The 27,052-nt window shown below is 49.2% G+C and overlaps 1 protein-coding gene across 1 annotated transcript in view; it reads right to left on the bottom strand.

Annotated features, from left to right (window-relative positions):
* CENPC (centromere protein C) overlaps positions 1–27,052 on the bottom strand; it is a gene marked incomplete at its 5' end in the record, with an annotated part of 583,906 nt that overhangs the window by 40,501 nt on the left and 516,353 nt on the right. Inside the window, one exon of the mRNA XM_082243417.1 lies at positions 8,452–8,597. Coding sequence (XP_082099543.1) covers positions 8,452–8,597 — 146 coding nt within the window. The remainder of the gene's footprint in view (positions 1–8,451; positions 8,598–27,052) is intronic.

Genomic DNA, 27,052 nt, shown 5'->3' on the forward strand with positions numbered 1-27,052 from the left:
GTGCAGATTCTGCAAACGCTCCGGAGACAGCTGAAGATTTGAGGGGAAAAATCTGCTCGCCGGCCGAGAGAGAAACTCAATCTTGTATCCAGATCGAACGATTTCCTGAACCAATCTGTCCCGAATGCGGGCCAGCCAGGGTTGAAGAAAACCGAGCAAACGTCCCCCCACCCCAGAACCGGGTGAGGGCGCCCCTTCAGGCCGAATTGGCATGGGCAGCGGACCCGGACTGGCCAGACTTCTGCTTACCTGCCCACGGCTTCTTCTGGGAGCCTTGGCCCTTGAAGGGCTTGCCCTTGTATTGCGACCGAAAGGCACGAAAGGACCCCTGAGAGGGCCTAAACGAGGTATTCTTCTTACCGCGAACAGACTTATTCTTGTGAGTGTGGGGTAAGAGAGTGCTCTTACCCCCGGAAAAATGGATTTTTGTAAAATCTTACCGTAAAATCCTTTTCTCTTAGCTCATTGACAGACGTAGTCCTCGGTGATACACCACCTTCGGGTTATGTTGCCTCCACAGGAGCAGGACTAGACAGGAAATGAAAAAGCTCTGGCCACACCCCAGGGGCAGTCCCAGAGGGTATATCCTCTCTCTCTCTCTGCCTCAGCAAATCAGTTATGTGAAAAAGCAGTCTTTAGAGATTTTAACCCAACTCAAAAAAACAGAGGGGCGGGGACTACGTCTGTCAATGAGCTAAGAGAAAAGGATTTTACGGTAAGATTTTACAAAAATCCATTTTTCTCTAGCGCTCATTGACAGACGTAGTCCTCGGTGATACACCACCTTCGGGACGTCCCAGAGCAGTATCACAACTGAGGGGTGGGAAAATGGAAATCAAATCCCAATCTAGAAGGCCCAACCGGTGCCAACTAGAAGTTTACAACGCTCATCCTTAATGATGAGACTCAACAAAAAAAGAGAAAACAATTTTTTTTTTTTTTTTTTCAAACAGAAAAAAATCCTCGAGGTAGACCACCGGTCTCCTCAAATTGCGGCCTGCAAAACCTTGCGGCCAAATGAGGCATCCGCCGATGCCGTCACATCAATTTTATAGAATTTTGTAAAGGTATGTACTGACGACCAGGTGGCCGCCTTACATACCTGGACCACTGACGCCTGATGGCGAAAGGCCCAGGAAGTACTGAGCGCTCGAGTGGAGTGCGCCCTAACAGGGAACGGAGGACTCTGACCCTTAATAGAATAAGCCTGTACCACCGTTTGTCTAATCCATTTGGCAATGGTCGCGGCAGATGCAGGCAAACCCTTTCTGGGGCCATCCGTGATCACAAAAAGTGAATCCGTCTTACGGAAAGATTCCGTAGCTTTCAGGTATACCCTGATTGCCCGAACCACATCTAAGGAATGCAACGCATGTTCCCGATGATGCTTGGGCTGAGGACACAAGGAAGGTAGTACAATATCCTCATTCAGATGAAAATCTGAAACCACCTTAGGAAGAAAAGATGGCTTAGGATGAAGTACTACCTTATCCCTATGAATCACTAGGTATAGGGACTGGCATGATAATGCAGCCAGTTCTGACACCCTGCGAGCAGAAGTAATAGCCACCAAGAAGGCCACTTTCTGGGATAAAGTAAGCAAGGGAATCTCCCTGATGTTTTCAAAAGGAGGTTTCTGTAGAACCAACAAAACCAAATTAAGATCCCACGGCGGTAAGGGCGCGCGGACTGGAGGAGCCAGGTGCCGCACCCCCTGGATGAAATTCCGCACCAAGGATTTGGTAGCTAAAGGCTTCTGAAAGAAGATTGCTAATGCTGAAACTTGACCCTTGATGGTGCTCAAGGCTAGCTTCTGCTCAACCCCTTGTTGCAAAAAGGCCAATATTCGAGACACCGAATAGGTACGTGGAGGAAATCCTAAAGATTCGCACCACGCAATATAAGTTTTCCATGTGTGATAATAGACTTTGCTGGAAGTCGCTTTCCTTGCTTTAATAAGGGTAGAAATGACTGAAGCTGACAAACCTCTGTCCTTCAGTACTTGGGTCTCAATGGCCAGGCCATTAAACCCAGCGACTGTAAAGCATGATGGTAAATTGGTCCTTGAGACCATAGACACTCCCTGAGACGAAGTTCCCACGGAACGTCTACGACTAACATGTCCAAGTCGGCCAGGCCGGCTTGAGGAGGCCAGCCTAGAATTTCTAGGACCACTGGCGCTGATTGGATCTGAACCAGGCGTCCCTAGAGGTATCTGGCCCCGACCATCCGAGAAAGTCTGGTCGTTTTCTGTTCCCACACATTTATCAGATACCTGATAGTTATCAGGAAAAGGTGATCTTTTCTGGTTGTACCTCAGGGACCGAAGTCACCCGACTAGAGGCTACTTGGCCTACCTGGTCAACCAGATCCGATTCCTGTGAGGTATCGGGACTAATCTTAGGAAAAGGTAAAGGAAAAGATCTATTCAGGGAACGGTAATTACCGCTTCCTGTAGTACTTAAATGTTGGAAGGGAAGAATCGCACCGGTAGTAGTGGTTGATGCTCGATCTAATGTCCTGAATACCGGTGAAAACGTCCCCCCACCCTGAAACCGGGTGGGGGCGCATCTTCAGGCTGTGTACTCCTTAGCTTCGGGTTTGGCTGGGTTGGTCCTTTGCTTGTCCGACCAGCCCCTCTTGAACCCTCCTGGAGGAGTCTTGCCTTTCCCGCTAGTACCAGCCGGGCGCCCTTTATGGGCGGTAAAGAAAGGTCCTCGCTTGTTGCGAGGTCCCTTAGCTTTAGCAGCCTGTGGCAAAAAAGTGCTCTTGCCCCCAGTGGCATCCTTAATGATTTCATCTAGGTTGGCCCCAAATAGACGATTCCCCTGAAAGGGGAGATTTGTCAAGGTCTTCTTGGAACCTAGGTCAGCTGACCAGCATTTTAACCACAGCACACGTCTGAGGATCACCGCTGTCTTAGATGCATGCCCTAATAAGGGAGTAGTGTCCAAGGCTGCGTCACAGATAAACTGTAGCCCTTGTATAATCTGTTCCATCAAATCAGATGTCTCCTGGGGAATATCTTTTCCCCTAAGATCTTGGCGTACCATTTTCGCCCATTCCGTAAGTGTCTGGGAAACTAGACCAATAACAATTACTGGTCTAAAAGCTGACCCTATCAGAGAGAAGATGGTGCGGGACTCTGCTTCCATCTTTTGATCCACCGGATCCTTAAAGGACGAAGTGTCCTCCACTGGAATAACCGTGGCTTTATTCAGCCTGGAAATAGGCGGATCCACGACTGGTGGTACCGTCCATTTCTTAATGATGGATTCCTCAAACGGATAGCGTCTAGCAATACGCTTGGAAATAGTAAAGGTACGTTTAGAATGCTCCCATTCTCCTTTAATCTGATTACCGAAACATTTAGGTACAGGAAAAGCCTTCATCGTCTTGATGGGCTTATTAGTACCAAAAGGAATCTCTGTTTCAGTTGCCTCTGCCGGTAAAGCCTCAACTGGGATAACAGCCCTTGCAGAGGAACCTGCAACTGCCGTGACCACCTCTGAATCTGAGTCAGAGGTGTCAGATGGTATAGGGGTAGGCGGGGGTCGCTTCCTTGACCCCCGTCCCTGACAGGCCGCCTCCACCCGAGCCACCATAGACTCCAAAATTGCTGTAAATGACTCTATACTCTGTGCACCGGCGGGTCCCGTGGCCCCCTCGAGGGAAACAGGTGGGGGAATATGTGTGGCAGGGTCCATGATAACTCCAGTTACTTCCTGGATAATATAATTCAAAAAAACTTTTTTTTTTTTTTTTTTTTTTTTTCGACCCCCAGCGCCACAAAAGCCCCTTAGTGTTACCTGCTAGGGATCCCTATCGATCGAGAGAGAGAGAGATAAACCCCCAGGCTCACCACTTGATGCTCAGAGTTTAACTGCAACAGGTTACAGCGCTGTCTTAACAAACAGGAAGTCTTTTGGCTGGCTGCCCAGGAAGAAAGGAGGCGGCTCCGCCCCTCTGTACGCCTTCCGGCGCCTCCCCCAAGCTCCACGAGGTGTTTGGATCACCTCAAACATGGCCGCCCCCATGCTGGAGACACGAGGCTACGCCAAAATGGCGGCTCGTGCGATCCAGCAAAAAAAATGGCGGCGGCCCGTACTGAATAGCGGTGTGCTGCAGGGCACACAACACTCTCACTGCATGGGGATATGGCGTGGTTGGCGGTACCGGCCCTGGCGGACCGCATGGCCGTTCAGGAGGCCTGCTGATAGCTGGAGATCTGATTAGGAAGGCAGTCTACATGTCCGTGGCTTCTGACTGGTAGGTAGCTTATTCTTAACCCATAAGATTCCCAGAATGCCACAGATTACATCTTTAAAACATGTATACAATTAGATTGTTAGCTCCCAAACCAAGCCTCCTGGCTTTTTGCACACATAAAATCACACTCAAAGTAGGAGGATCTGTGTCATGTTGTAGGATAGAAAGGGACTCTATCTTACCATACAGAGAGGGGCCCGCGTTCACCACAAAACCCGTCAGGGGGAAAGGGGGAACATACTACTCACCATACCGGAACCAGGCGGGCACCAACTCCTGACAGTACCCCTCTCCACCGGGGCGGGAGGGCTGTCGACCGATACGGACGCCGTGACTCATGGTCTTTGGCGTTTCAGCGAGACGTTTAACTCGCGTGGACAGTCCTTTAATGGGACTTTGTCGCGGCCGACCCAGCGCGGAGCTATGGCCTGCACGCGCTCGTAGGCTGAACTGGGGTGACCACCGGATCTCAACATCCAGCCCGTCGCCCAGTTCAGCTTTCTTGCTTGAAGATCTCACAGGAACACTGGAGAAAAAAGCTGTCTAAAAAAATCCTTTAAGAAAAAATTCTTGCCAGGACCTAAGATCCCAGCAAGGTATCTAGGTCCTTACTCCTAACTAGACAGAAAATAACTGATTTGCTGAGGCAGAGAGAGAGAGAGGATATACCCTCTGGGACTGCCCCTGGGGTGTGGCCAGAGCTTTTTCATTTCCTGTCTAGTCCTGCTCCTGTGGAGGCAACATAACCCGAAGGTGGTGTATCACCGAGGACTACGTCTGTCAATGAGCGCTAGAGAAATTCCCTTTATCAGAGCATCCAAAGACTCGCCAAAAAGGCGAGATCCAGCGTAGGGAAAATTAGCTAGAGTCTTGCGAGAGGTTTGGTCAACCGACCAACATTTCAGCCATATCAGGCGACGGTTCAACACCGCTACACTGGAGAGGCGTGCAGCCAAAAGGGACTAAATCCAAGTCCGCATCACACAAATACATGACACCTTGATGAATTTGATCCACCATAGCCAATGTTGTCGGTGGAGCAGAGTCAGCCACCAGGGTGCGCCTGAGCACCTGCGTCCAATCCGCAATAGCTTGGGCTGCCATAATGGAAGCAAAAATAGGTTTCAGCATAGAACCAGCAACCGTATAAGCATGACGGGCCAGAGACTCCAATCTCCTGTCCGTAGGGTCCCGGAACACCGGGGTATCCTCAGCAGGAATCGCAGTAGATTTATTCAAAACTGCCACCGCGTGATCCACCTGAGGCGGCACACACCAACGCTCATCGGTGGTGGGTGTAAATGGATAACGCAGCTTGAACTTACTTGGCACAGTAAAGGGCTTCTTTAAATTGCGCCATTGCTCATCAACAGCGCGCTGAAATTCCGCAGGGCAGGGAAAAACCTGCGCTGTTTTGCGTTTCCTTTGCGTCCCATAAGAGGACATCAAGGCAGGAGGACTTGGTTCATCCTGCAGACGCAGTGTTTCCTTGATAGAAGTAATCAACTCATCCATGAGTGCAAGCTCTTCAGGCGAGCCAGGGGAAGAAGTATCAACTCCTTCTACCTCAGCCTCCCCCTCAGACCCCACAAGGTCCAGAGATGAACGAGACCCTGAGAAGGGCACGCCAGTCACAGCAGCCCCATCGCCCTCTGAATCAGAGGAAATAGATAACCTGGGCCGTTTTGCGGATCGATCAGCCATTAGCATCTGCACCTGAGAAGCCAAGTTCGCTACAATAGCAGCCAGATCAGCCCCCTCGGGGGATGCAGCAGCCCCTTGGCCCCCCACCAGGGTGGGAGGAAACTTGCAATCCTGAGAATCCATGCCCCAGTAACAACTGAAATAAAGGACTGCCCCTTTAAGACCGCGGCGAGCGCAGCCCACCGCACACTACTGGATGTACCGACCCCCGCAGGGATAAGGAGCACTGAGCAAGGAAATACAGGATAAGGAAGGTAAAAACCTGGAGAGACCACACAGGCTGCTGCCACCGATCGCTGTTCCAGTGAAAAAGGAAGTGATGCAATGACTGACCGCCCTATATAGCCTATGAAGGCTTCACAAACATGGCTGCTCGGCTGAGGGATTTTAGGCAATAAGAAAATGGCGCCGACATGTGCTTGTATGAGCGATCGCCGCCAAAATGGCGGCGTTTGGCGCCAAAACACCACGCTGTACCACACAGGGCCGGTCACCACAGTTTGCCGAAAAAAATGGGGGGCCGCATCAGCGGTCGCCGCACAGCATGTCTGAGCCCAGTCTGCCCCATACATCTCACACAGCAGAGCGGGAGAGCCCCCCCGCAGCCCACAGAAAGGCAGCTATCACAGGAATCTGACAGGGAGCTCAGCACTTACACAGACATGCGGGTCACACAGTCACAGACTGACACCCAAACAGACAGGTCCCCACATAGAAAAACACTTACCATTCCGGATGGCGTGGGGAGCCTTCTCTAGCGACCAAACCGCTATACTGAGGACAGGGAGTGTCGCAGCCAGGACGCAGTGGACTGCGGTGCGAAACCGCAAATGGCGTCCGGTGAGGTAGCCACCTCACAGGCAGCATCCCTGCAGCGAACAGGGATGGGTCGTTCAATATGCCAGGGTAAAAACCTAAGCTGAACGCTCAATGGCAGGCTGGGGAAACCCCTGGCTCTCAGCCCTGGGATCCAGGGAGGCCAGTCCGAGACCCAGCTCCGCATGATCATCTTCATCCGAAGAAAACTAAACTAATGCTGAGAAAAAAACAGCTAAGTAAAAGAAAGAGAAAAATACTTGAAATAAAATCAAAAAAAGGATAGAAGGCTGAGACTGAAAGCCCCAGCACAGGAACAGCCAGCTAATCCTAAGCTAGGCAATTGAAAACTGAGTTGAGGATGCTGGAAGCAGGGAGGTATTGACTGAGGGGACCGCCCCCTAGGGGTGTGATATGCTAAAAGCTTTTATATTAACAAATCTTGTTGCCTAGCTACTCCTACGGAGCAAAGGTCAATACCCCATTGGTGAAGATTATGAAGGGGCGGCGACTGTCGGAGGACGTAAGAGAAATGGGATTTTGGACTTGCCATAAAATCCATTTCTCATTGAAGGATACAGCGCTCCCTAGATCATAACTACTGGGTTATATTGCCTCCTCCAGGAGTAGGACTAGGCAGAACAAAAAACACCTGGCTATGCCCATGGGCTGTCATTAGCTGGTATATAACACCCTAATGTATATTCTATAAGGCTCGGGCTGCAAATAGGTACTCAGGTACTCTGATGGGCTGCAGATAGGTACTCTGATGGGCTTCAGATAAGAACTTGGGTAATCTGATTGGTCTGGAGACAGGTATTCGGGTACTCTGATGGGCTTCAGATAGGTACTCGGGTACTCTGATGGGTCTGAAGACAGGTATTCGGGTTCTCTGATGGGTCTGGAGAAAGGTATTTAGGTACTCGGGATGGGCTGGAGACAGGTACTCGGATGGGCTTGAGATAGGTACTCGGGTACTCTGATGGGCTGGAGACAGATACTCTGGTACTTTGATGGGCTTACAGACAGGTACTCTTTATTACTGGGGCGTTGGTAACTCATCTCCTCCTCACACTGGATTGGTGTTTGAGGAGGAGAACCCAGTAACGAGTTACAGCAGTTTGTTGACATTTGTAAACATGCAGTAACGTGGTGAAGAGCCAATTTCATTGGCTCTTTACCCTGATCGAGGATGGGCGGTGTCCGAGAAACATCCTGGATCGTCGCACTGCGCACCCCGGGGGCACGCGCGATCGACAAGACTGGGAGGACCTCATATAACGTGCCTGCCCGGAAGGATTTGAGAGCTTCCCGATGGCATCATTTTACAATATGCGGGGGGGAACTGGTTAAATGTAACAGAAAATAAACCTATTAGGCTCAGTTCTCATGGGCTACATTGTGAAACACTGTGAATCCCAGCAGTAAGAATCTACTGATTAACAGCTCTACGCGGATAGCAGCAGCCACCAAGCCCATACAGTTCAATGACAGGCTGTCAGCGGCCACCATTTGTAGCGCCAGTGGTCAATCCCAACCGCAGGAATCAGTGGATTCTTGCCACTGGGATTCGCAGCATGGCTAAACGCCCGTGTGAATGGTGTCTTCGCATGATGTAGCATAGATGTATGATTGGTCATAATCTAAAACCTTTATACCAACCAAAATATCAAGCTCAGGTGAATCTCTCACATCTTCCTCCTTTGGCTTGAGCACGATCTTGCCCGTGCTGAAGATAGTATTGTTGAAGCACCTCCACATCTGTGAATTATTACTCTGTCTGACACGGTTTGTGCGATATATACAATCTGCAAAAAATAAAAATAAATATGTCACCAAAATAGTTAAAGTATATGTGAACCCTTATTTTTAAAATAGAAATGCAGGGCAAACATATACATATATATCTATATCATTACAAATGCCCCTTTTCAGATTTTATAAGTGATCGCATGACCTCCGTATGCGGCCTCGGCTTCAGGGGGTTGTATCGGGGTGATGCCTGCAGCTAGAGGCATCACCCCAGTACCGTTGTTTAGAACCAACGGTCGGCTTTCTTGTAATGACAACCAATGCGGCTGAGCAGCCGCTTGGCTGTCATTGCAAGGAGCGGGAGGGGATTCCCCCGGCTGGTTGAAGACCCAAAGCAAGCCGATTTAGGCTCCAATCTGGTCTCTGATGTAAAAACCTGGAAGCCATGTCATGACATCCCCATCGGGTACTGGAGCCTTAAAGGTGCCAGATTTAAAAAAATAAAAATAAAAAGGCAGCATTCAACACAGACCCCAGATCCCTACATAAAGAGCATCTGTCACTGCCTATTATTGTCACAAGGGATGTTTACATTTCCTGTGACAGCAGTGATCAAAATGCTTTTTTTTTTATTAAATGAATAGTGTAAAAATAAAAAAATAACTAGGAAAAAAAAAATTTTTTTAAGTAACCGTTAAAAATTTTTAAAGCGTCACCTATGGAGATTTTTAGGTACCGTAGTTTGTCGCCATTCTACGAGTGTGCGCAATTTTAAAGCATGACATGTTAGGTATCCATTACTTGGCTTGGCATCATCTTTCCCGTTATACAAAAAAAAATTGGGCTAACTTTAATGTTTTGTTGTTTTTTTATTCATGAATACTGTGTGACATAAAATATTGTGACAATCACCATTTTATTCTCTAGGGCAGGGATACTCAAACTACGGCCCTCCAGCTGTTGCGGAACTACACATCCCATGAGTAAAGTAAAGAAACAGCTGCACTCCAGATGAGGTCAAAATCCAGATTTAATGACTGGACATCCCAGTGTGGCAAACAGTGGCAAGGTAGACGCGTTTCACACACTACAATGTGTGCTTAATCATTGGATTAATCTGGATTTTGACCTCATCTGGAGTGCAGCCGTTTCTTTTCTTTACTGATTATCCACGGAGGCGAGCCGGGGCGTGCACCGGTGTGTGTCATCAGGCTTTCATACCACCTTGAGCAGTGAGTTTCTCTCTTTTGTTTACACATCCCATGAGACATTGTAAAACTCTGACATTCACAGACAGGACTAGGCATGATGGGAATTGTAGTTCCTGAACAACTGGAGGGCCGTAGTTTGAAGACCCCTGCTCTAGGGTCTCTGCTAAAAAATATATATAATGTTTGGGGATTCTAAATAATTTTTCAGCAAACAAATACTGATTTTAAATTGTAAGCAACATATGTCAGAAAAAGGCTTAGGCTCAAAGGGGCTTAGGGAGCTGGGGATGGAGACTACCTTGGGCAAAAAATCTGGAGGATGTAAAATCACCCTATCTTGATAAAATATCAGCTGTACCGGAGGAAAGGCATAGATCAGGGAATACTCTTCCCAAGGAGTCACCAAAGCATACACTCCGACTGTGAGTAGATCCCTGGTCCTGGAAACAAATATCCCCAATTTGTTGTTGAACATGGATGCCAACAGACCTATGTCTGGGACCCCCCCAGCGTAAGTAGATCATTCTCCTGGTAACATCTGTTGACGGCTTAAGAAATCTGCCTGCCAGTTCTCTATTCCTGGAATGAGCACTGCTCTCAGGCATGGCACAAACTTCTTTGCCCAGGACAGGATAATATCCACCTCTTTCTGGGCTGATAGACTCCTTGTGCCTCCTTGATAGTTGACATAAGCCACGGCCGTGGCATTGTCGGATTGCACCCTGACAGGGTGAGCCAGAAGTCTAGGCGTCCAGATTTTCAGAGCCTGACTGACTGCATGAATTTCCCAAATATTGATGGGGAGACGACTCTCTACCCAAGACCATTTCTCCTGGACAGTGGCTTCCTCCAGCACTGCTCCCCAGCCGAAAAGACTGGCATTCATAGTCACCACCTTCCAGGTCACTGGAAGAAAGGATTTCCCCTTCTCCTGATTTCTAGTCAACAACCACCAATTCAGACTCTGACGTACTCTTGGTAGCAGAGATATGAACTGGTCCAATGACTGAATTTTTCCGTTCCATGCAGAAAGAACGTTGTTCTGAAAGGGTCTGGCATGGAATGGAGCATAGGGAATTGCCTCGAATGTGGACACCATCTTCCCCAGTAACATCATGCAAAGACATATAGATGGATATCGCAGTCTTACTATAGACCGAACCTGACCCTTCAGGTCTGAGACCCTTCTTACTGGCAAGAATATCTTTGCCTGCGCCGTGTCGACAAGAAGCCCCAGGTATTCCAGACGCTGGACTGGCTGTAATGCTGACTTTACAGTTCAGTATCCAACCCAGACGTTTCAAAAAATGTACAGTCTGAAGGATATTTTGGCTTAGAGCCGACACCGATCGATCCATTAGTAATAGATCGTCCAGATATCCTATTATCGATATCCCTCGGGACCTTAGAATAGCCAATACTGGAGCTAGGATCTTTGTGAACACTCTTGATGCTGTGGCCAACCCAAAGGGCAGGGCCACAAACTGGAAATTATGGTTTCCAATCGCAAAACGAAGGAATCTTTGATGGGTCTGAAATATAGACAAATGAAGATATGCATCCTAGATGTCTATGGATGCTAGAAATTCCTCTCCCTGCAGGGAGGCTACGACTGAATGAATTGATTCCATACGGAAAGAACAAATGTTTAGAAACTGATTCAGCGCCTTGAGATTCAAAATAGGTCTCACATCCCTGTTTTGTTTGGGGATTACAAAGAGGTTTGAGTAAAAACCCTTGAACCTTTTGTTTTCTGGAACCTTGGTTATCACCCTCTGAGCTCTCAGCTGGTCCAATGCCTGAAAGAGAGATCTTTATTTTAGGGGATCTGTTGGTATACTTGACCTCACAGACCGAGGATGCGGGAACACCCAAAATTCCAGCTTGAATCCCTGTGAAATGGTGGAGACAACCCAGTTGTCTTGAATTAACTCCACCCATGCCCCTGAGAACTGCAGGTGCCTTACCCACACCCAGAAGAGTGGGGGTGCCCCTTCACTGAGAAGGCTTAGAGGAAGACTTGGCTGATCTCTGGGCCCACAGGGCTTTTCTGACCTTGCCCCGAAGGCTTGGGTCGTGATGCAGGTTGAGGCCGTCGCCACTGTCTGGGACTGGAAGCACCTATATTATGTGTACTGGGGATCTTAAAGGAAGGACGCCTGCTCTTCCTCTTAACAGGTAGCAATGTAACCCCCACCCCTGCCTCCAAGATCTTTTGGATATGCTTATCCAGATCATTACCAAAAAGGTGTTCTCCCTAAAAGGGGAAGCTAGCCAGTAATCTTTTACATGGTAATTTCGCAGACCAGCTCTTTAACCAAAGGATTATGCGCATATGCACGGTCATGAGAGCAAACCGTGACATTTGCCTTATGGAGTTTGTAAGAGCATCTACTGCAAAACACGAAGTGCGAGGTAGGTCTGACTGATCTTCCAAAGACTCTTCTTGAGAAGGAACTGTCTGGAGCGCGGTTGCTGGGTGAGGGGCCTGCTAATGGCGCCAGTGAGGAGAGTGGAGTGAGCCTGTGAAAGCGCCCTTCCAGGAGAATGATTGCTGCAGAGTATCACTCCCCCACATGCACCTACTGAACCCCGCCGGTCCCGCTGGTCCTACCCCGCACCTTCAGCTCTGTGTCCCTCTTGTGCAGACCCGAGCCTGCTTCCACGGTCAGACATCCACCGGAGGAGGAGCCGCTGGAGAAGCGCCGGAGGGCTTGGAGAGAGAGGAGACACCGCGGACACCGGGAGGTCACGTGTGCCCGGCGTGTGGTGTGCAGGGAGCTCCGGTGGAGGAGATCTCCCTGAGCCACACAGAGGGCTGTTTTGGCTGGATGAAAAAGCGGTGACAAGCGGAGGAGCGGGCCCAGCAATCCCTCAGTGGTTGGGTGAGGTGAGAGGGGTGATATCCCCCCCCCCCCCTTTTTTCTTAAAGTTTGAAAAAAAAAAAGGATGCACAGAAATTTTACATAAGAAAGCATGGATAATGAAGCTATATTAAAACTCCTAACTGTGTTGAATTTCTGAATGAAAAATGCTACTGTAACTGGAGAGGCTGTGCAGTGGAACTGACATAGGAGAAAGTTCATTAACTTAGATGAATTCTGTTTTGGATGAATTTGGATGAACTTAGATTGCTCTAGATACCTCATTTTGGGATATACCCATTAACCATACTTAAAACACCTCTGTGGACTGCGGTCATGGTTAAGGAGGTGGTTTTCTGAATTTTATGGCAAAAATAAGATTATTAACTCTAAGAGATACAGATTGATCTGAGAATTTAATCTGTGGAATATCTGTTGAATATGTGGAGAATACTCGGGTGGACTATTGTGTAGAAATTTACGCCATTGCTTGGGAGGTGGCCCGGGGAGACCTAGGCAAAAGCGAGATTGACGGACACCTAAGTGACCCAGGGAGGGGGACCCCACAACACACACACAGCGCCGCAGCGCATGTACAAGCGAACCCCGCAGGGATCGCAGCAGGGGGTCACACAAGGCACAGACATGGGGGACACACAGCAACCAGGACTGCCACCCCACACAGAGGCCCCACACAGAAGCACTTACCTGTACCCGATGGCGTGGGGAGCCTCACAGAACGGAAAGCCGCTGTCCTCATCTGACAGGGAGTGCCGTTTGCTAGGGACATTGCACTGCTGAGCCGCAGATGCGTCCGGTGAGGTAGCCACCTCACAGCTGCATCCCTGTAGCGAACAGGGATGGGTCGTTCATAATGCCAGGGCGAACCATAGCTGAACGCTCGATGGCGGGCTGGGGGTCCATCTGACCCTCTGTGCCCTGGTGAACCAGGGCGGCCAGTCCGAATCCCAGCACCGCAGGACCATCTTCGTCCGAACAATCGACTAAAAAACTAAAGCTGACCAAATAAACAGCTAGTTAAAGAAAGAAAAACTGACATTTTCAATAAAATCAAATAAAAAGGAAGATAGGCTGAGACCGAAGCCCCAGCACAGGGAAAGCCTAACTACTCCTATGCTAGGCAAATTAAAACTGAGTTGGGAGTGGACACTGCAGGGGGGTATTGACCAGATGGGACAGCCCCCAGGGGTGTATACATGCAAATGCCTTTTGTTTTTGACTAAGTCTATATGCCTAGCTACTCCTGCGGTGCAGATGACAATACCCAATAGTGATGACTTAGAGGAGGCGGCGACTGTCGGAGGACGTAAGAGAAAAGTATTTTAAATCATTAACCATGCTGAAAACCTATGGGTGGACTTTTCTGTAAATTATCACCAATGGGGCGAAGGGTGACGGGTTATAAAACTCCATCTAAGAAAGCAAAATTACTAAATACACGTTAAAAAAGCAGAAAATTTTAAAATAAACCAACAAAAGACGTGGGAGGAAAAAAACCAAAACTAAGTGCCAGCCCAGGGTCTATTAAAAACTATATGACCCCTGAGAGGACAGAAAATAAGGAGAGACAAGTATCAACAAAACCAAAACATAGTAATGAAGGCAACAAAAAAGCACGCAATCAGAAAACAACAGAGATAAGTGAAGAAAGCAATACTGCCCAGCCGAAATAAGATGTACAGATGGACAATGTACAGACGGACAAGGGGAAGGAACTGTCTTGGTCACTTGCTTTATGCGGTCTTTCAAAGACTGGCACACTCCAATGGCTGCTACTGCTGGTTGTACTGCAGAACCTGCAATCGCAAAGGAGGCTTTCAATAAAGATTCCAACTTTTTAGCCGCTGGATCTTTAAAAACCTGGGCATTATACACAGCACAAGTTAAACTCTTGTTAACCGAAGAAATGGCTGCATCCACAGTGGGAATTTTCCATCTCGTAGAAAACGTACCCTCCATAGTATATAACCATGAAAACCGTTTAGGTGGAACAAACATCCTATCCGGCTGATCCCAATCATAATACACTTCTTGCTCCAAGAGTGGAAGCATGGGAAATGACAGAGGACTCTGAGGAGGGCAAAATGAGTCCAGGGAGGAAAAAGAGGTTTCAGTTGTCTCTAGGGGCGGGAATTTAAGCTCAGCCCGGACCACCTCGGCAAGACACTGGATAAACAATCTCTGGGATTGAGAGGCTGATAGAGATTCCTCTGATCCAGACTCCCCGGAATTGGAAATTTCAGCTTGACCTTCTATAGGGTCACCCTCAACTACATCTTCCACATCCTCTGCCCAATCTTAAACTGATTCAAGGGGTTGCTGGAAAACTTCTAGGTGCAGGGACCATTCACCCAGACACAGTGCCTGACCACTGAGGTAGTCCGCCTGCCATTTTCCACCCCTGGAATGTGCACTGCCAATAGCACTGCAACAAGATGTCCCGCCCACTGTAGAACACCTGCCACTTATTTTGCACACTACGGCACATTCTGATTGAATCCTTACCGGTCACCCCTGCAGACAATCCGTCTACCGGGACAGGCAAAGCCTGATTGCTCGAATTTCCAGGATGTTACATATAGTTACATAGTAGGTGAGGTTGAATAAAGACAATAGTCCATCCAGTTCAACCTGTGTAGGTGTGTGTGGCCGTAATCATCTTTCATACCCCTGAATGTTCTTCTCCTTGAGATGTACGTCTAAGAGTCTTTTGAAAGCCACCATACTTCCCGCAGAAACCACCTCTTGTGGTAGAGAATTCCACAATCTTGTAGCCCTAACAGTAAAGAACCCCCCACGTTGCTTGAGGTTAAAACGCTTCTCTTCTAATCGCAATGCATGCCCTCGAGTCCTCACGCAATCCTTTCGACTGAATAGCTTTTTTTCTATGCTGAGATCACCATTGAGATATTTATAAATTGCTATCATGTCCCCTCTCAGGCGTCTCTTTTCCAGGGAGAATAAATCAAGCGATTCCAGACGCTCTTCATAATTAAGGTCCTCCAATCCCCTAATTAGTTTAGTTGCCCTTCTCTGGACTCTCTCCAGCTCCAACACATCCCTCCTGAGGACTGGTGACCAGAACTGGACAGAATACTCCAGATGTGGTCCCAGAGTTTTATAAAGTGGAAGGATTATAGTCTTATCTCTGGAACACATCCCTTTCTTTAGGCATGCTAATATTCTGCCGGCTTTGGCAGCTGTCGCTTGACATTGCATGCTATTGCCTAGTCTATCCTCTACCAAGACTCCCAGATCTTTCTCCATTTTTGATTCCCCCAAAGGTTCCCCCCCTAAAGTGTATTGTGCTTTTATGTTTTTAGTCCCCAAGTGCAAAACTTTACACTTCTCCACATTAAACCTCATTTGCCATGTCGTTGCCCACTCTGTTATTTTGTCCAGGTCATTCTGTAGGATATCTGCTTCATGCTGTGCAGTTATTGCCCTTCCCAATTTTGTGCCATCTGCAAAAACTGATATAGAACTACTGATCACATCCTCAATGCTGTTTATGAATAAATTGAACAAGGTTGGTCCCAGGACTGAGCCTTGGGGGACCCCACTTACCACCTCAGACCAGTCTGAGTATGCGCTGTTTATTACCACCCTTTGGACATGCCCTTTTAGCCAGTCCGTATCCAAGAGCAAACCCTGCGGTCGATGCCTGCAGACCTTATTTTATAAATTAAGCGCTTGTGGGGAACTGTATCAAACGCCTTAGCGAAATCCAGGTACACCACATCCACTGGTCTCCCCCCATCTAGCTCACAGCTCACCTCCTCGTAGAATGTTAAGAGATTGGTTTGACAAGAACGACCATTTGCAAACCCGTGCTGATTACTGCTGATGATGTTGTCTTTAGCAAACTCTACGATATAGTCCCTTATCATCCCCTCCAGAAGTTTACATACTATCAATGTCAGACTGACAGGTCTATAATTTCCCGGGACATGCCTCTGCCCTTTCTTGAATATCGGTACCACGGTAGCCTTCCTCCAATTCCCTGGTACATTTCCTGTCATAATACTGTCAGCAAAGATCAGGAACAGTGGTCTAGATATAATCTTACTAAGTTCTTTAAGTACTCTCGGATGTACGCCATCCGGGCCTGGTGATTTATTTGTGTTAATTTTATCCAGCCTTTCCCTGATTTCACCCTCTGTTAGCCATAGCGGCAAGTCCTGTGTATTACTACTAACCATATAGCCGTGCTCAGTGTACCCCTCCTTTTCCTGTGTAAAGACTGACGAGAAAAAAACATTCAGCACGGTTGCTTTTTCAGTGTCCTCTGTAACCATCCTCCCATCATCGTTAATTATGTGTGCAATATGCTCTGCCGACGAGAGACCTCTGTCTCTCAAGACCTGGCTTTCAACAGCCACGCCGTCAAAGCCAGCGACTGTAAAGCAGGATGGAAGATCGGCCCTTGAGACAGAAGATCGTCTCTTAGCGGGAGCAGCCAGGGAGGCTCGACGACCATTTGCATGATGTCCGCGTACAAAGACCGACGCGGCCAGTCTGGGGCCACCAGAATTACCAAGCTTGGTTCCGAGACCAACCTGTGGAGGAATCTGGAAAAACTGAAACGGAGGAAAGGCATAAATAAGCCGATACTGATGCCAAGGCACCACCAACGCGTCCGAAGCTTCTGCCAGAGGGTCGCGCGTTCGTGCCACGAACCTTTTCACCTTGTTGTTGAGACGAGACGCGAACAGAACAACATCTGGGGATCCCCACCGTGCACATAGCATCTGAAACACCCCTGGGGGAGGGACCATTCCCCCTGGTCCAGGGTCTGGCGACTCAGATAGTCCACCTGCCAGTTCTCCACACCTAGAATGGGAACTGCCGAAATCGCCGGGACCCACTTCCTTGTCCTTGACACTCCTGGTGCCCCCTTGGTGATTGATGTAAGCTACCGCAGTTGCGTTGTCCTTCTGTACACGCCCTGGGCAGCCCTGAAGACGATCCGACCAACGGAGCAAAGAGAGCCTGATTGCCCGCAGTTCCAAGACATTTATCGGCAGGGAGGATTCCCCCTCCGACCAAGTGCTCTGGGCACATAACTTGCCCAGAACTCCACCCCAGCCCGACAGGCTGGCGTCTGCGGTGACCACAGTCCATAGCAACGGTCGAAAGGACTTGCCTTCCGTCAGAGCCGGAGACTGGAGCGACCACAGGAGATCCGATCTCACCTGTGGGCTCAAAGAAATCCTCCTTTCTAAAGACTGAGGATGTCTGTCCCACTGGACCAGAATCTCCACTTGAAGAGATCTCGTGTGAAATTGCGCAAATTGGATCGCCTCGAAGGCCGACACCATCAAGCCCAGGGACCGCATGCAGGTCCGAAGCAAGGAGAACTTGTGGTCCCTGAGGGACCTGACCTCGTCCTGCAGGATGCGGAGCTTGTCCTCCGGAAGAAAGACCTTCGCCTGGGCAGAGTCCAGAATCATCCCCAGGTAAGGGAGCCGAACAGAAGGAGACAAAGTCGACTTCTGAAAATTGATTTGCGGGTCTGCGGCATTTGCGGGACTGTAAAATTGTGGCGGACAGATTGGACCCTTGACTGACATTTTCGGGGGTACCAGTGACATTACTACAGTAATCAGTGCTATACATATGCACTGTTACTGTAAAAATGACACTGGGAGGAAAGGGGTTAACTTTATTGGAGAGGGAGGGGTTAAGTGTGTCCCTAGGGGCGTGCTTCTAACTGTGATTGGATGTGGCTGTGTGTGTAACAGCAGAGATCAACGGACCTACATAGCAGGACGGTATGATCTGTGCTGTTACACAGGGGAGAATGACAGGCGGCTGTGTTTACATTAGCCGCCTGCCTTTCTCCCGTTGTGACCGACGATCGCGAGGGACCGGCGGACATCGGGTCCGCCGGTCACTCGCGTGGGGGGGGGGGGTCCGTGAGCGAGCGGAAGCGCGTCTCAGGCGGCGCACACTCGCTCCCTAGAGCCTCACAGGCTAGTGACGTACCCATATGTCACTTTGCCTGTGAGGGGCTGACTGCCGCCGTATATAGTCGTGCGGCAGTCGGCAAGTGGTTAAGAACCCTCGGGTGCAAGCCATCCAGTCCCGGGGATTTATTTATGTTAAGTTTCTCTAGTTTAGTTCTAAGTCTATCTTCTGTTAGCCATGGCGGTACTTCCTGAGGTGTATTATTTAGTTTAGCATTACAAGCTGGGTTAGTGTAGCCCCTCAATTCTTTTGTGAAGACTGAAGAGAAGAAATTATTTAAAGAGGTTGTAAACTCTCTCAGATAAATTTTCCCCATTAAAATCAGTAAAACACACTGTACAAATTGCTGTGTATAAATCAACTCTAACCTGCTCAGTTCAGCTGTAATCTGCACTTTTCATTTTCATGACGTCACCGACGCATGCGCACATATCGCTCGATTCACGGCACGCTCATTACATTCATCTAAATGCTTCTCCTTTCTGCGGCACTGCTCTGAGATCCTGCGAGATCCCAGTGCTGTTCCTGAAACACCCCATGTGACTTGGAACGTCACAGGGGGTGTAAACATCAGCACATTGCATGGAACACAGGAGCAGCTGCATCATGTAGATTGTGTCAAAAACACATTACACAATCAATAAATATGATGTGAAATGCTTGCTTACCTCTCTATGCTTAAATATGTGGGACATGATTGCTGTAGTAATCGGGAATGAAAACGAGGCTTGGCTACAACATTACTGAGCATGTGCGGGGTAACAGCAGGGACAAACAGAAAAACAGAAAGGGCGGAAGTAAACTGCTCTTCAGACTCGGAAGATAGCAGCTAAGATGGCGCTGTCTGCTGCCAGGAAGCAGGAATTTCAAATAAACTGGGAAAAACGTAAGAAAAATCCTTAGGGGGGAAAGAATATTGCAGAATGTTATGGAGAGCTTTATCAGACTGGATTTTGTAAGAAGGAGCATTTGAGGGGGAGAGTTTACTTCCTCTTAACACTTTCGCCTTCTCTCTGTCCTCTGTGGCCAGCTTCCCTTCATCGTCTTTTATGGGGCCAATGTGTTCTGGCCTTGCTTTCTTACTTTTTATATAGTTAAAGAATTTCTTCGGGTTTTTTTTACTCTCTTCCGCTATATGTCTCTCGTGTCCTATTTAAGCTGCCTTCATTTTGCCTTTACATTTCTTATTGCACTCTTTGTAATGTTGGAATGCTGCCAATGACCCCTCAGCCTTGTATTTTTTGAAGGCCTTTTCTTTAGTATTAATATGCATGTTTATGTTGGAGTTTAACCATCCAGGGTTTAGTTTTCCTCTTTTAAATTGATTTCCCTTTGGAATGCACTGGCCAATCCCTCTGTTTAGTATGCTCTTAAAGCACTCACATTTTTCCTCTGTGTTCTCTTGGCTCTTTTGAAATTCAGTGTCCTTATATTACCCTTGTGTTTCCTATTACTATGATTAATACTAAAATGAATTGACCACCTATGGTCACTATTTCCTAAGCTGCCCCGTATTTCAATATCCGTGAGCAGGTCTATATTGTTGGTAATCAGTAGGTCTAGTACCGCATTGTTTCTTGTCGGTGCGTTTACCATCTTACCCATGAAATTGTCCTGCAAAACATTTAGGAACTGCCGAGCCTTGGATGAATGCACGGTTCCTTCTGCCCAGTCTATATCTGGATAATTAAAGTCCCCCATTATAATGACATTTCCCGTCCTTGCTGCCAATCCTATCTGTAAAATGAGGTCCGCCTCCCCCTCATCCCTCCCCCAGGAAGTCCATGGTCCCGGAAAGAAGCGAAGACGTCCCCTCACCCCAGAAATGGGTGAGGGAACCCTTTCATGCAGACGAGGATTTGTCTGCAGAGCCGGACTAGCCTGTCTTCGGTTTTTCCTGACCATGTCTTCTTGGAACCCCCAGAAGATCTGAATGGCTTTCATTTTTCCTGCGACCCAGATGTACGAAAGGGCTGCCTGTGAGCAGTAAAAGAAGGCCCCCATCTAATGCGTGGTGCTTTGCTCTTAGAGAATTGAGGGAGAAGAGTACTCTTCCCACCCGTAAGGCCTTTGATCAACTCATCCAGGAAGGATCCAAACAACCTCTCCCCCATAAAGAGAAGGTCAGAAAGAGCCTTTTTGGAAGCCTGGTCCGCTGACCAGCTCTCTAACCACACCATGCATCTAATAGCAATATCCACCGCAGACACTCTAGCCACCAGGGGAGCAGCATCCAGCGACACATCACATATATACAGCAGGGCTTGAGCCATTTGATCCATGAGCCCCAGAGAGAGATGTTCCGTTTCCAAATCATCTTTAAGTAATTTCACGCATTCTTTGATGGTCTATGACACCAGGGTGGTCACAAATATTGGTTTCAATATTGAGCCCGCTAACACATGTAAATGGCGGGACAGAGACTCAATCCGTCTATCTATGGGGTCCGTAAAGGCCGGGGACTCTTCCATCAGGACCACAGTAGAATTATTCAGTCTGGAAACCGGATGATCCTCCTTTGGTTGCACGGTCTACCGAGTGGAAACCGCTTCTGCGAAGGGATAACGTTGTTTAAATCGCTTGGGCGCCACTAACATGTGCTTGATGCGCCCCCACTGTTCATTGACAATATTGTCAAAAAGTTCCAGGCACGGAAACACCGTGCCGGATTTCCGGATTTGCAGGTGCCAAAAGACACCTGCGTTCATGATGCTGTAGACTCAACCTCCATGTTTAAAGTTTCTCGCACTGAAACGATAAGTGCTTCCAACAATGCGCTTTCCTGCGCGGCGGCTGACGAGGACATGTCTTCTTAGCTATCAGAATACAATGACACCAATCCCCAAGGCGGGGTGCATCTGAAAGATACTACAGAGGGAGGTGAAGGCAAAGGGTGCTTACAGCTAGCGGCAATTTTTAACACTAAATCCACTTTTGACACCAGGCTTTCCAAAACTGCTGTAAAAATAGACAGGGGCTGCGACCCAGAGGGTCCCGCAGCCGCATTGAGGGCCTGGTACACCCGAAAGGAAAAAGGAACCAAAGAAGCCGAGGGATACCCGAGGGTCCGACTATTCCATGGAGGGGTCCCACGTCCACCCCGAGACCGCCAGAGAATTAAGGGGACACTTACTCACCATACCACGATATCAGGTGGGCGCTGCTCCGAACAGACTACCTCCCACCCGGGGTGGGGGTGCTGCCGGCCAGGGGCTACGCTGAGACTCAGAGTGTCCTAGGTCGTTAGCGTTCCAGCCAGACGGTCCACTCATGGCTCGTTCCCATCCAATGGGGCTCTGGCGTAGCGAGGCCTAGTGCTGGACTATAACCTGCGTACGCTCGCTGGCCAGGCTGGAAGATCTTAACCGAAGATCTGCGACCGACTGACCGCTCTGCGACCGACTGACTGCTCTGCGACTGACTGACTGCTCTGCGACCGACTGACCGCTCTGCGACCGACTGACCGCTCTGCGACCGACTGACCGCTCTGCGACTGTCTGACTGTGCTCTGCGACTGACTGACCGCTCTGCGACTGACTGACCGCTCTGCGACTGACTGACTGCTCTGCGACTGTCTGACTGCTCTGCGACCGACTGACCGCTCTGCGACCGACTGACCGCTCTGCGACCGACTGCTCTGCGACTGTCTGACTGTGCTCTGCGACTGACTGACAGTGTTCTGTGACCGACCGACTGGTAAAGATCTTTGGACGGGTGAGTATCTTTGCGGCTGGTGAGTATCTTTGCGGCTGGTGAGTATCTCTGCGACTGGTGAGTATCTCTGCGACTGGTGAGTATCTCTGCGACTGGTGAGTATCTCTGCGACTGGTGAGTATCTCTGCGACTGGTGAGTATCTCTGCGACTGGTGAGTATCTCTGCGACTGGGAGTAGCTTGCGATTGGTGAGTATCTTGCGACTGGTGAGTATCTTTGCGTCTGAGGTATCTTGCGACTGGTAAGTGAGTGTTGTGCAACTGAGTGTCAAGTGAGTGAAGCGGAGTACCAGAGGGTGAGAAGGTAGAGTTAGGAAGCCAGGAAATAGCCACATAGGATAGACTTAAATCACTGAATCCCCATTAGATTAGATAGTAGGTACAATGCCCGGTGGGTGTGGAGATGCGACTCGGTGTACATCTTGTGATATGTATCCGTTCCTCGGACATGTGATCGAGGGCGAATACAAATGTGCAAAATGTAAGCACGTTGCTTCCCTGGAAGCTCAGGTCCTGAATCTAGGGAGGCAGCTGGCAACACCGAGACGAATGTCCATACCGGAGGAGAGCCAGGATCGTACCAGTCAGGTGCAGACAGGGGTCTGCACAGAGGTGAGCGGAGTATCGGAGGTGCAGGCATCAGAGCAGAGTAGAGGGGTGACAGTTAGGAGGGGTAGAAGGGAACAAGGCAAGGAGGCTGATCCTGGGCTGGAGCACCCCAATAGATACGCCCCGTTGTGTGATGTTGGGGAAACCAGTCAGGGAACAGCATTGCTGGAGCAGAGTGACGCCCCTAGCTGCCAGGGGAAGAACTCCTCCAGTGAGGCTGGGAGAAAGGGAAAGGAAAGACAGGTGCTGGTGGTAGGGGACTCAATTATTAGAAGGACAGAAAGTGAAATCTGTGACAAAGACCGTGTGTGCCGAACAGTCTGTTTGCCGGGCGCTCGGGTTCGGCACATTGCGGATCGGGTGGACAGATTATTGGGTGGGGCTGGGGAAGACCCAGCTGTCATGGTACACGTGGGTACCAATGACATAGGCAGAGGAAGATGGAGAGTTCTAAACGATTTCAGGGACTTAGGCGCTAAGTTGAGGAGAAGGACCTCCAAGGTGGTGTTTTCAGAAATACTACCTGTACCTCGAGCCACACCAGAGAGGCAGCGGGAGATTAGGGAAGTTAACGAGTGGCTGAGGAGCTGGTGTAGTAAGGAGGGTTTCGGGTTCCTGGAGAACTGGGCCGACTTCTCAGTCGGCCACCGGCTCTTTGGTAGGGACGGATTGCACCTAAATGGGGTGGGTGCAGCCGTACTGGGTGAGAGAATGGCCAAAAAGTTAGAGGGGCTTTTAAACTAGGGAATGGGGGGGGAGGGTTCAGATGTAGAATTAGCCAGCGGTAAGCAAGTTTCAGAGGGCAGAAATGGGGGCATTAGTGGTAGAGTGTTCGGAGCTCCTATACCCAGGGTGGGTATGGGGAAAAATCAAGAGAGTAGCCTAAAAACAGTAAATGAGGATATATGTAACCGGTCAAAATTACAAGGTTTGTATACCAATGCCAGAAGCCTGGCCAACAAGATGGGAGAGCTAGAGCTGCTGATGTTTGAGGAGGACTTAGATTTTGTGGGGATAACTGAGACTTGGTTTGACAGCTCTCATGATTGGATGGCGACCATTCATGGATATTCCCTTTATCGTAGAGATAGAGAAGGTAAAAAAGGGGGAGGGGTATGTCTGTATATTAAGAACAGTATACAGGTAAATATGAGGGATGATATTAATAATGGAGCTATGGACGAGGCAGAATCCCTATGGGTAGAGCTTCAAAGGGAAGGCACGGTGGGGAAGGTAATATTGGGTGTATGCTATAGGCCCTCCAACCTGAGGGATGAGGGGGAGGCGGACCTCATTTTACAGATAGGATTGGCAGCAAGGACGGGAAATGTCATTATAATGGGGGACTTTAATTATCCAGATATAGACTGGGCAGAAGGAACCGCACACTCAGCCAAGGCTAGGCAGTTCCTAAATGTTTTGCAGGACAATTTCATGGGTCAGATGGTGAATGCGCCGACGAGGAAAGATGCGGTACTTGACCTGCTGATTACCAACAATTCAGACCTGATCACGGATATAGAAATACGGGACAACTTAGGAAACAGTGATCATAGGTCAATAAGTTTCAGTATTAATTACAGTTATAGGAAGCAGAGGGGTAATATAAGGACGCTGAATTTCAAAAGAGCCAATTTCCCAAAACTGCGCTCGCTGCTAGAAAATATCAAATGGGATAGAACCCTGGGAACGAAGAACACGGGAGTGCTTCAAGAGCATACTAAACAGGGGGATTGACCAGTGCATTCCAAAGGGAAATAAATTTAAAAGAGCAAAATTAAACCCTGGGTGGCTAAACTCCAACATAAAAATGCATATTAGTGCTAAAGAAAAGGCCTTCAAAAAATACAAGACTGAGGGGTCATTGGCAGCATTTAATCATTACAAAGAGTGTAATAAGAAATGTAAAGGCAAAATCAGGGCGGCTAAAATAGAACACGAGAGACATATAGCGGAGGAGAGCAAAAAGAACCCAAAGAAATTCTTTAAGTATATAAACAGTAAGAAAGCGAGGCCAGAACACATTGGCCCCATAAAAGATGACAAAGGTAATATGGCCACTGAGGACAAAGAAAAGGCGGAAGTGTTAAATCATTTCTTCTCTTTAGTCTTCACAAAAGAATCGGGGGGCTACACGAACCTAGCTTGTAAGGCAGAACTAAACAACACTCCTCAGGAAGTGCCGCCATGGCTAACTGTCATGGTCTTACCTTCTTGCTGTTCTCCTTCGTTTGACATGTGCTGGCGGCCATCTTGGTTTCTGGGTTTCTTGTAGCCTCCCACCCTTGCGGCTCCTCCTTCCCACTGGGAGGAGCTGGATGCCTAGCTCATTTATATATAGGAGGTCTGTGGCTTCAGTTCCCTGCTTGGTCCTCCTGTGTTCACATGCTTCTAAGACTGCTGCTCCTGGTTCCTGATCCTGGCTTCGTCTGACTACCCTGCTGGTTCCTGATCCTGGCTTCGTCTGACTACCCTGCTGGTTCCTGATCCTGGCTTCGTCTGACTACCCTGCTGGTTCCTGACCCCTGGCTTCGCAAAAGACTCTGCATCAGTTTCGCCATCCGTTTGGACTTTTGCTTTACAGCTTGTTTTTCAATAAAGCTTTCTTATTTTCACTTATCTGTTGTTGTACGTCTGGTTCATGGTTCCGTGACATTAGGACCAAGCCATGAATTCTGACGGTACAGGGCCATCCTCACTACCCTCGCTGGTTGCCAGACTTGATCAGCAGGATCACCTGTTGGGTCAGTTCGCTGTGGCGTTGCAAACCCTGCTTGTACGCACGGCTCATTTCGCTCCCGTTGCCGATGGGTCGGTTGTCGCTCCTGGGCCCGCTCCTACTGCCGCTCCGGTTGTTGCGCCAGAGTCTACCCCGACACCTGTTGTTGCGCCTGCGGTGTTTCGGGGTATGTCCGGTTCTGCCCCCCTTCCACAGCGCTTTGGGGGAGAGCCAACTCAGTGCCGAGGTTTCCTTAACCAGGTGGGCATTTATTTCGAGTTGCTGCCACAGGCCTTTCCTACTGAGAGATCAAAGGTGGGCTTCTTAATCTCGCTGCTCTCGGACAAGGCCTTGGCCTGGGCCAGCCCTTTATGGGAGAACAACAATCCGGTGGTTGCCGAGTTTTCCGGTTTTGTTGCTTCTCTTCGGAAGGTATTCGATGTGCCGGCTCGTGCTGCCTCTGCTGCGAAGCTCCTTATGTCCATCAGACAGGGTTCACGCTCCGTAGCTGAATACGCCATTGAGTTTCGTACCCTGGCAGCAGAGGTGGGCTGGAATAATGAGGCTCTGGTCGCTGCTTTCTCTCATGGTCTCTCGGATGCCTTGAAGGATGAGGTTGCAGCTAAGGACCTACCAGTGGAGCTCGAGTCTCTTATTTCTTTCCTGATTTTGATTGACACCAGACTCAGGGAGAGACCTTCCTTTAAGGAGAGTCTGTGGAGGCCTCCTAACAGATTGGCGCCTACCTTTGTTGTCCCACCCGTGCCTCCCTCTCCTCCCACGCCTCCTGGGGATGACTTGTCTGGGGGTGAACCCATGCAGCTGGGGTTTGCTCGCCTGTCCGAGGGGGAGAGGGTACTCCGGAGACGCGAGGGCCGATGCATGTACTGTGGTCTCGGTGGGCATTTTCGGTTGGCATGTCCGAACCGTCCGGGAAACGCTCGCACCTGAGATCCTGTCGGGGGCAGATCTTGGGTGGAGTCTCCTCGTCCCCGGTTTCCCGTGTTGACAAACCACTGATCACTGTTGTCCTCTCCTGGGTCGGGGGCTCGGTGACGACCCAGGCGTTGGTGGACTCTGGTGCTGGTGGTTTGTTCATTGATAGTGTGTTCGCTGCCGCCAATTCCATTCCTCTGCAGGCTCGAGGTTCTCCTCTGGCTCTTGAGGCGATAGACGGCAGACCCCTTCTGCCGCCACACGTGACTCATGAGACCCTTCCAGTGGGGTTAGCCATTGGTGCTGTCCACAGAGAGTCGGTCTGCTTCCAGGTTATTTCGTCTCCACACTACTCGGTGGTCTTGGGGTACCCCTGGCTCCAGAAGCATAATCCGATTTTCGATTGGAGATCGGCCGAGATCCTCTCGTGGTCACCGCAGTGTGGGGCTAGTTGCATCCATGGGCCTG

This window comes from Pelophylax lessonae (genome assembly GCF_965119305.1).
Source record: "Pelophylax lessonae genome assembly, chromosome: 1".
Lineage (NCBI taxonomy): Eukaryota > Metazoa > Chordata > Amphibia > Anura > Ranidae > Pelophylax > Pelophylax lessonae.